The sequence below is a fragment of the Neophocaena asiaeorientalis genome, unplaced genomic scaffold (assembly GCF_003031525.2).
Source record: "Neophocaena asiaeorientalis asiaeorientalis breed wild unplaced genomic scaffold, Neophocaena_asiaeorientalis_V1.1 scaffold119, whole genome shotgun sequence".
NCBI classification, from domain to species: domain Eukaryota; kingdom Metazoa; phylum Chordata; class Mammalia; order Artiodactyla; family Phocoenidae; genus Neophocaena; species Neophocaena asiaeorientalis.
In genome coordinates this window covers 6,616,700-6,627,713 of record NW_020175821.1, presented here as the reverse complement: position 1 = coordinate 6,627,713, position 11,014 = coordinate 6,616,700, and the positions used below count along the sequence as shown (strand labels likewise).

The 11,014-nt window shown below is 42.6% G+C and overlaps 1 protein-coding gene across 6 annotated transcripts in view; it reads right to left on the bottom strand.

Annotated features, from left to right (window-relative positions):
* Positions 1-8,516: 8,516 nt before the first annotated feature.
* The window catches only part of MEIS2 (Meis homeobox 2), a 200,594-nt gene continuing 198,096 nt past the window's right edge, over positions 8,517-11,014 (bottom strand). For 2 of the 6 annotated variants that reach the window (XM_024732573.1, XM_024732577.1), the window contains one exon: positions 8,549-9,953. In XM_024732573.1, the coding sequence (XP_024588341.1) occupies positions 9,667-9,953 (287 nt within the window). In that variant the 3' untranslated portion in view covers positions 8,549-9,666. Of the gene's footprint in view, positions 9,954-11,014 lie in introns of all 6 variants that reach the window. The other 4 variants (XM_024732575.1, XM_024732576.1, XM_024732572.1 and 1 more) reach the window with 3 other exon arrangements.

Genomic DNA, 11,014 nt, shown 5'->3' with positions numbered 1-11,014 from the left:
AGAGAAAGGATTTTGAAACTCTAAGGTCCTGATCGTCTGGCAAGAAATGAACATCAAGAGACCCACCTTTCCCCTGCCGTCTTCCCTGCCCGCTGTTCCTTCCCCTCATTTCTCAGAGCTGTTTTCACAAAATCCTGATATCCCGTACCTGCAAAAAGCAACCCCCCAAACTCCCTACAAACTAAAGTCGTACGCTCTTTCTGTGGGGTCTGGCTGTGGGCAGAAGACTTTCCGCGTCAGAGCTGCTCCGCCCGCGCCTTTCGCGGGAGGAGAGGCTGGTGGCGGTAGCGGGTCGGCCGGCCAGAGGTTGTCCCAGCTCCCGCTACCTGCTCGCCCTCGCCTTACTGTGGTTAGAATCCCGGGAAGATGCACTGGGACGCCGAGAAAGCGCCTCTATGCACCGAAAAGATTGAAAAATAACCCCGACATTCTCATATAGTACCAGTCCCACACCTTGCACTGGCGCGAAGCACCCGGGTAAGATCAAGTGCCAAAGACAGTGGCGGTTTATTTTGGTGCATTTCAGCTCCCCTTTCCGTTTCCAGCAAAATTGAGAACACGGGCGGAGGAAAAACAGGGACCTTCGTGGGGGGGAAAGACCTCGTGTGTGTGTGTGTGTGTGTGTGTGTGTGTGTGTGTGTGTGTGTGTGTGTGTAGGTAGGTACGGTGACAACTTTCAAGTACATTCTCTATTTAAAAACAAAAACAAAACCCGGACAGAGGCCGATATTTCTTTGCGGTGCAGGAAAGGGTCATTCAAGAAAAGGAACTGTCTGAATTCCGAAAGCGATTTCTCGGGACTTTACTGAAAAACGGAGAGTTCCCCGGGAGTTTAATTTGGCCAGACTGTAAAATGTTGTTTTGTATTGGCCTCTTTCTCCATCAGATACCCATTTTTAAAAAAATACTACAAGCATCTATTAAAAAACATTTCCTTGGACTAGAAATCTACAGCTCGGCAGAAAGAAACAAGCCAAGCAAAAACCCAGAGAATAAAGAGATTTAGGAAAAAAAACACCAAAACTGTGTCCCTTTCTTAGTCATTTGATAGTTTTATTCCCCGGAGACCAAGTGAAGGTAGGGGTTCGTACTTTATTATTCGTATATTATTATTTATCATTTAGTCACTTAAGTGCTCAGCCTTGACAAACTGTTTCCCCACCGCGGGGTTCTTTTGCAGAACCCAAGCCGGGGTGGTGGAACGAGTCAGGTGAGCGGGGTGCGGGGCGCAGAAAGAAAAGCACTCTCTGCTTCGCAGAGGGCTGACCCGCAGCAGTCTACTCCGCTGGCCAGCAGGGGGCGCTCTTATGTTATCTCTGGACCAGACAGCCGAGCGGCTCAGAGCTGCAAGACAGGCTTTGCACTTTTACGCAGCTGCAAAAAGAAGGGGAGGGGGGAGTGGAGTTCCTAAACCCTCAGCAGCTCTTCCAGTTGGGTTATTTACCCTCTGTTCGGCAACATACCCATGTGTCACTTTACCTACCCACCCCGCTTATAGTGCACCCCCCTCTCCATCAACCCCTTTTCATCTGCATCTATGAAGCACATGTATAATCTCTCTCCCTAGCCTTGAAATATACATTAATGCAACTTATTAAATGCGACGACGAATAGTCAACATTTTTTTCGCCTGTTAGTTCCGCTGATCCAAGCAGGATTTATTTGCAGATCTCACATCCCGGAGCCATAATGCGTGATTTTTTCCCCTTAAATAAAATTGGTCAAATGTTGACAACCTTTAAGCCAATCTAACACTCAAGATTAGTGATGGGAAACTAATGAGAAAATATAAGATCGCCCGGCCTGAGGGCTGCCAATTAAATCTTCGCTGATTGAAAAATAAAGGCGGACTTGGGGTGTGAGCCCAGCTCAACTTCAACTATTAATTTAACATGTTGCCGGGGTCCCTGCCTTCTCTCCTCTAAACTGCTTCCCGTAATAGACCTTCCTCCTCCCCCATCCTTCAACCTAAAAAGCCAAATGTTATTTCTCCGAATATTTCAAGAGGTCCAAATCAGGATGATCATTTCTTACACGGTAAATATTAGGCCTTTAAGCAATATGATTTAACTAATTAGAAAATTTACATCATTAAGTCTCAGGGAGAGAAAAAAAGAGAAACAAATCTGCCAGTCATTTTAAAAGAGACAGGCACTATTGAAGTGTGAAGAAATCGGCTCTAATTCAAAAAGGCAATCGGGCAGAAAAAGCCCTCAACATTACCCTGCTAGTTATTAATCAGAAAGGGCTCTCTCTCCTCCCCACTCCCCCTCCTCTCTTAGCGCTGAGTTTAAGTTCATTTTTTTGCCAGTGGCCCATGTCATATTTATATTGAGGTTTTGTCTGCTAAAGGATGGAAATCTGAAAATGTTTCAATATGAAGAAATCAGAATCCTCAAAGGAAAAAATATTCGCAGAATCACCTTTCTTCCAGACAAGTAAACCTGTTATGATAAACAATCCTCACCCCCTCTTTTTTTTTTCATTCTTTCGTTTTTTCTTCCCATTAAGTTCCTATTTTGAAACCTGCTTGGTGAGAACTGAAGTCTTTGTGTCCTGCTCCCCTCCCCCTCCTTTCTTGCACCCCTCCTTCTGCCAAAGTGAGAAACTTAGACTGAAAGCAGAAAAGTACAAATACATTAACAAAGCCCCACTCACTTGATAAAAAGGCCATGGTCTAGGCGTACATGTCAGGAATCTAAGGGAAGGGGAATCAATCCGGTGGGTCTCTGGACAAAAGATGATGAACTAGAAATTCCCCCCACCTATGTATAATAATTGATAGAGTATGTAATTAAAGTGAAAAAGAAAGGCAGGTAGGTGAGAATTATTTTAAAGTGCATTATTATGTTGTGTGGCTTTTTCTCTATTCCCCCCTTCTCCATTCAATCTTAAAACAGCAGCCTCATTATAGCTAGGTGCCCCTTCCCACCTTACTCTTACTTAAGTCCTTGGTGCACCACACACATAGCCCTGGTCTACTCATTCCCAGCAAATTAACTGAAGAGGGAACCGCAATGGAACTTTGTGAGTAGTTCCATTTGGAAACTCAGGCCCTTCTTGGCATCTCTGAGGACTTGTTCTCAGACACTGGGTTAAGAAAAAAATTAATAGCAAGCTTTAGGTATTCAATTTCCCTTCATTATTATTTATTTTTAAATTACAAAGAGGTCCCAAAGCCTCATTTTTCTGCCTTGCTCTATTCTTTTATTGGGTACCATTCCAGCCTCATTTTCTTAACCTCCTCTCCGCCTTACAATCTAAAAGTTTCACAATGTTGCTTCTCACCAAGTCCCTGGGCCTGGAATTCTCAAGTGTTTGGGCTTCTGCCGGCCTGGAACAACTCTCCAGCGTTAGTTCAATGCCATTCTTCACCTTACCAGATTTCAACTTTGCAGGAGAGAGCAGTAGCAGATCTGGGCTATTAACACACCACAGTTAATTCTCTGAGGGAACTTTTACTAGGTGGGACGTGTGGAAGGAGAAAACATCTGTAAACAGTGAGCGCTCTTGAGGGTGGGGAGAGAGTTCTGACATAAGAGGTCAGAACACATATAAGTGTTCGCAGAATTTGTGAAAAAAACAGTTCGGAGTTAAATTTTGGCGAAATAAGGAAAGGAAAGAGCATGGGGGGACATTGGGAAGAGTCTAGAATGCTCCCCCAATTTAGCTTTCTTTCTGACCGTCACGGAGCAGATGGGAGTCGAACGTGCTCCTCTTTGAGAAAGATTAGAGTAAAATGGGCACTTCGTCACTTTCAGGAGGCGGGACACAGAGAGGTGAAAATATACAAGACAATGGCCTCTGGCGCTGGAGGGCTCCCCTGGCGGGCTCCCACCCTTTGCCCAGTTCCTCTCGGAACTCTCCTTACCTTTGTTGCTTGGATTTGATCTGACACACTGGATGTTCCTGGGCTAGGTTCTTTGAGAGGAAAAAGACCACGAGAATCAACCGGTCTCCTCCTGCATCTACTCCGAAGCCAAGAAGCATTACAATAAAATTTACAGCGCTTTTAACAACTCGCAAGTAAAGCATTAAAATTCTCTTTAATTGAGAAAATATTGATTTTTAAGTCTAGAAAAAGAGAAATCGTAATTTAGTTGCAAACTTTCAAGCGGGAATATAGCGTACTATGTGGCTGTGTTATGGATCCACTCTTTATACAAATGCAACATCACATCTTTAATTGCGCTACTTTATAAAGTGATAAAGACAAAAGATAACCCGACTTAGGCAAACGATTAAGAAGAAAAAAAAAGGACCTAGAATAATTTCCTTCTCCAGTTATTTATAAAAGAATTGTCTCCTTTTCTGAAGCAGAAAAACAAAAACAAAAACAGCCCAAAGGGGAGGAAAGAAATAAAAAGAACGGAAAACCACAGACCAGTCTAAAAGCAACTCACATTAGCAAATCCGTTGATATTCTGTACCAATGGAGGAATGAAGCCAACACATTTAGAGAAAATGCATTCACGGACAAAATTGCATCCTCCTTTAAACGAAACAAACCTGGGTCTTTTTTCTTCCTTTACTCCCCCGTCCTGTTTTGGAGGGGGGGGGCAGAATCCATTGGTGGATAGGGAAGGGAAAGAAAACCAGGCTTTCTATGTTATTTCTCTATCGGTTTTTGGTATTACAGAGGAGTAAAGAAGTTTTTGTGTGGTGGTTTTTCATTGATCAGTCACTCTGAGCTAATGTAATTATCCTCATCAATAGGAGGCTGCAGAGAGAATCATTATGTGGGTGACATTGATAAATGATCGCCCAGGAACGGCCCTCTCGCGGGCAACCCCACATCTGACCCTCCCACACACACAATGTAGTCATAGAAACACCTAGAGAACCTCGGGCACCGCCACGGAAGGGGCAAGAGAGGGAAGAAAAGCCTCCGGCGGCCGGGGCGGGGGTGAGGGCGAAGGGGGGCGGCCAGTCCCAGATCCAAACCAGTTCTGGCGACAAAAACAGCCAACGGCGGCACGGAGGAGGGCGTTGCGGGAGGGAGAATCCCCCTTCCCAGCATCAAACCCTCACACAGTTGCTCACAACAAAGTGAAAATCCGCCCTCCAGACGACCCACTCCTCCACACCTTTACCATGTGTGCACTCACTACCAACAACTTCTGATGTTTGCCGAGACACACGTTCAGGTAGGTTTCTCCAAAGGCGTTAAATAATTAGGTGACAAACCTGTAGGCATCTCATTCTCACGAGGGTCCCTTCCCCCGCCCCCGTTCAAAAAACTCCAAACAACAAACCAACCAAACCCACAAACCTATCTGAACAAAGACAGCAGCTGGGGGACCCCCTCACTGCGTTCCCCCCAGTTATTTACTGGGTGACCCCCTCGTTTCTCTTCACTGGGGGGGGGGGGGAATCTCCACCGAACCCCACGTTTTCATCTTTTGACTGTTTTATTTAAGCCAATGGGAAAGTATCGAGAGCCGTAATTGATTCATAATGATCCATAAATCGATGTCGGAGCGCGGGGGGTTGGGCTGGAGGTGTATGAAGAGTAGAGGGGGGAAAGCTGTTTATTTATTTTATTTCTAAAGCTTCAACTAAAGTAGCTTCGACACTGCGGGGGCTGGAGGGGAGGAGCTGTTGGGCTCTGCCGGATCATCCATCATCGCTGTCACCCAGAGTCTGCCCCGAGGAGCCTTAGACGCAATCTCCCTTCTGTCTCTACACCGAAACTATTAATATTAAAACCTCCCTTCAAACACTGCCCCGACGGTCTCCATTCTCATCACAATCTGACCGGCCTCCCCCATCAGGCCCTCGTTGCCCCTGCGCCGAAGCTTCCTCCCGGCCCGGCCCCGACAGAGGGAACTCCAGCGACAGCGCACGACGCCCTTAGCTGATTACGGCGACTGTTAGGTGGCCCTCCTCGCCCCCGTCGATCTGAAGCACGTCTGCCTATCTCTGTCTAACACACACACACACACAGACACACGCGCGCGCGCACGCGCGCGCAAACGGAAGGCCAGGTGAGGGCCAGGGCAGCCGGCGCGGAGGGGGAGAGTCTGCACTCCCGCTGCCCCTGCCCAAGCCCCCGCACGCACGTCTGCACCGACCCGGCTCGGTGGGCGGCGGGCGAGGGACTGTGGCTGCGAAGCCGGCACATCCAGACACCGGCCCTTCTCACACAGTGGCAACTTGCAGCGGAGGTCCAGGCTCCTTATCAAATTGCTGGCCTGCAAGACTAATGGGGAACTTGTGGAGGATCCCTGTCCAGTCCCTTTGAAGGAAGGTCCCTCCTCTGACAGCTGCTAGAGATATTAGCCACATTTCCCTTCCCAAATCTGCTCCGGGTTAACAGGCCCACAGGGGTGGGAGGGGGCAAGGAGGCCAGGAGGATCCTGATGGACGCTTCTCTGCAAATCTAACCAGGGTGAGCTGGGGCGAGTGCGGGGCGCTGACCTGGCATGGGGGGAGAAGGGGGGTGGGCGGAAGACACAAACTTCCCTGATCTCTTCTCTCATTTTCCTTCAAAACGTGGCTTCTTGCTCAATTCCCAACCCTTAACAGATGGCGACTGCAGTTCTCTCAGAATCTCTTAAAGAAAGGGAAACCTTTGGAATTTATTTCTGCTTTTGCTTTTCCATATAAATAAAAAAGTGTTTTTATATTACTCTTGTTTTGGAGAACATAAGCAATTTTATTCAGACTACAGTATTTCCTTTAACACTATATGGTTGTCAAAACACCATTCCCAGTTTCTTTGCTTTTGACAGCTGAGTCTTTCTTAAATATACCCAAATCGGAACTCTTTATACTAAATAGTAAACCCGAGATAGGAGCAAGTGCCTTCCGAGGTGGTATAAAAAAAAAAAAAGCATTATAAAAATTGGACAACTCTTACCACCTCTCTGTCTTAGCTTATGGAGGGTGGGGGGAAGCAAGGAAATGCAAACAAATATTATTATTATTAACCTCCAAATATTTAAGAGGGTTAAGGTAATAGGCTGTGAAGTTGTTAAAGAAATCAGACCCGAGATGATTTTATTCATTAAAACCAAGGATAGAGGGGTTCTGGGATCTAAACTGCGATGAAATAGCTTAATAATAATTTCATTAAACACTTTCTAACCATGAGCCAACTACCAAGTAAACCCTTCAGCATTTACTCTACTGAGAGGAAAGGAAGAAAAACTTTGCCAAAAAACGTTTTTCAGCTGATGTGAGAGTTAATTTATAAATGAAGGACCTGTCAAATTTTACATACAAGCATTCATATTAAAAATAGACAAATATTTAAAATTTGCAAAAAGACTTCAGGTGAAATTGGACAACAAAAATGAGAGGGAAGCTCTTTCTATTCCAAGTGGCACAGAATTTCTCCATGAACAGTTAGCTTGCATCGGAAGTGTTACTTCTGTGTTTAAACAGCAGAACGTTAATTAAACTAGTAAATGGATTTATAAAAATTCTACCTAAAAATGATACAAAACAATAGAAGTTTTTTTCCTTGTTCCTTTGTATACAACTTCTATTAATGTCTGTTTGTTTGTTTGTTTTGCAATGGGAAGATGGAAGAACCCAAAATAAGATACAAACTTGAATTTCTGGGATAGTAAATGATTTCCCAATCAGGCTGACATCACACAACTAAGCTAGAGTTTATGATAGTATCCCTTCTGAACATAGGGTTCAAAGTTTGTGTGTTACAAAGTTCCAGGATAGTATATTTATTTGTGAAATTGAGGGGGCATGCTAATACCGCACACCTTTTTTCACTTTGCGTACTTTAGCAGGCATGGCTTGTGCGGTATCATCAGGCTGACAGAGATGTTGAGGAAAGTTGCGTGGAACTTTGAAAATGGCATTACATTGCCTGTTTTGTTGTTGTTTTAGAAAACAAGTTTAAGTTTAGTGAGCAGATCATCACACTAGCGTGCCTGCACATGGAGCTGTCTGAAATAAAAACACATCATACTATATTAAATATTAATGATTAAGTAATCTCTTCAACTCAGGATTTCAGACTCCATAGAAGTTTACTCACCTATGAACATCTATATGTAAATTTTAATTTACACATTCAACAGTATTTTAGTAACTAAGAGAGAAAAAACACAGGTAGATGAATTATCTTTGAGCACAGACGTTAGTTATTTCTGATGATGTAAAATTAACCCCGAAAAAGCCCTTTATTCCGGCAGAGAATGAACATGAAAAGCTTCATCTGAAAGTATTTTTTTTTTAACATAATGCATCTAAAAAGGAGGTTGGACGTGTTGGTGATCTTTCAACCTGGCTCATAACACACACACACACACACACACACACACATACACACAGTTTCGTACCTTTAGAAGTTTTCTGCTGGTAGAATTTATAGGCCAAATATATACTGAAAGCCTACAGAGGTGGTTACCTTAAAAAATTGTTGGTAAGTTAAGTTTCAAATATACTCGATTTCTGGGGGCAAAGCCATCACCTACTTTCAATCCCGAATATATAGTAGGTACTGTGCAACCTTGCCTTAAAACTATTAAAAACACAAAAGCCTAACAAAAAATCAAAAATGAAATATTTATTACCGCATTTTGTGACTTAACACCTTTTTTTTTTAACATAACGTCACAGTCCTCATACAAGTATTTTAATGTAAATTTGACAAAGCTTAAAGGTAACAGCATTTTCTTCTAGTGAGGAACACGTGCTGAGAAAAGAAGAATTCATGGACATACAATACCAATTCCACAGCAGATCTGATACTAGCAAAAACATTCTTTTTTTTTTTTCAATTGAGGTAAACACATAGAATATCTAACATGAAACAATTAATAGACCGAACTCTGTACGAAGTTTGTTACAGTATTCTCTTGCTCCTTTTTATCCTCCAAGCTTCGAGTCTCGGATAAAGTCCTAGTTGTGGTGCTATGACCATTAATAACTTTTTTTGTGTGTTGAGGAAAGCTGCCCAACTTAAGACTGTTTTGTCCACAGCCAAGGCTTAGAACTCCTGGAAGAAGCCCCTGCTCTGTCTTTAAATCTTCACTGGCAAGCTCTTTGAAGAAGAGTCCCCCAAAATAATAATAAGAATTGGCTTATGAAGCACAAACTATAAAGATCTGTTTGAAACTAAAGGACACATTTATGGAGGAACAAAGGCCGGGCATGAAAACACATTCTTGAAGCCGGAGTCCGAGGGATGAGGTTCAGCCAGACGTTCACCATGGTCTCCAGCATGGTTCTTTTTTCATTGGCCCAACAGGTTTAAAATATACCACAGTCTCTCCTGGATAGTGAATTCACTGATGAACCAAAACAGTCATTCTTTTGGGAACAACACACATAGTGTGGAAAACAAGGATATATTTTTTTTTTTTCTCTTCTAAAACTATTTGAGGCAACATAACGGAGTGATCAACAGAAATGTACAAGTTTAACTTAGTTCCTATGTTTATACTACAGTAGTTATAACTCTCGGAGTCTTTTTCCAGAGGATCTTTACATGGACAGAATTGTCTCAGTGAGCCCATGATTTCACATTTGTGTTCTTGTCTCATTGGTCCTCTGTTGCTTGATGAAAAATGACAAAAAGTAAAAAATAATCACAGCTGTCTGGAATTTCATATTGAGTGTCAACATCTGGTCAAAGTTCAGAAAGTCTTAAAATAGTTTTTGCGTGTGTTTCCTTTTCCCTTGAGTTCCCTTATACTATTGGGCATGAATGTCCATAACCTGTCCGCCAACATTGGGATCTACAGAATTTAACATTGTGGGACTCTGTGCTGACATAGTGATTCCAGGGTGGGAAGGGGGTCCTCCGTGCATCATCATGGCTGGGTGGTGGGGATGGCTTGGCAAATATGAATGCATTGGGGGTCCATGTCTTAACTGAGTAGGGTGTGGGGTCATCTGGGGAGGAGTGTAACTTGGCTGTGCCATACTCATTCCCATAGGACCACCCTGAGAAACGTACTCCCCTGGCATGCTCTGCAAACCTGAAAAGAGAGAGGCAAAAAGAAAGCAGGTCAAATTCCTAAACATTTTTATACTTTACCCATCAAAGATGAAAAGAAAAAAAAAAAAAAACAACAGACACTGCAAATCTTATATCTAAATTTAGCTGCAGATTCTTGCCAATGTTTGCAGACATTCAAATTGTAGTTTGCATTTAATTTCATCGCACAGCAGTATAATGCAACACAACAGAACTAAATATTTAATGCAACTAAATGTCATAAAGTGGAACTGTTTTTCAAAATGGTATTCAGTACATTTCTCTGATAAATGCAATAAGAATATAAATTCTAAGTCGAGTTTTATCAGTTAACTGTTGATATATCACTTCTTTTCCTTTGTTGTATTTATAGAAATGGACAAAAATTATAGATATTAAAATAAAGTTGACATCATATCTATATTTCTTCATGAAAAATTTATTGTACAAAACATTATGGCATATTCATTTTGAAGGGATGGGTTTTATGTATATTTAAAATGAAGCCCCCTTTTGAATTAGAGGCATTCTTATAGCAGTACACCCAAGAGATTGTAAAGGTCAGAGGTAAGAAGTCAAAGTAAGGTCATATGACATGCCCAGTAGTTTATGTCTGAAGATTCCAAAAAAAAGAATGCCTTGAAATTAGGAATAAAATATAACACTTCTAGAAATTCTTAATCAAGATACACGAGATTTGAAGTTGTGAGTTAAAATGTTGGGAAGTCAGCAGTTGAAGGATTCTGATTTCTCTTGCAAGTTACCTGTTCATTGAGTTAAGGTTATATTATATTTATTGTTGCCCATCCCCAGAGCTAAAAGGACAGCTTTATTCACCTCTATTTAACCTCCAGTACATACAGTTGAAAAGCTGAACAGATGTTTTTGACACTGTAAGCTGGTAATCTAAAGGCTTATACGCTGCAGTCATTTTGTTAAGTAGATCCGCAGTCCATTATTAAGAGAAGTGGCAAAACCATCTAAAGACAATAACACAGCCTGCATAGTCCCAGCTCTCTGTTTATTCTACCACAGCAGCCTGCTCAATGGATGATGATAATT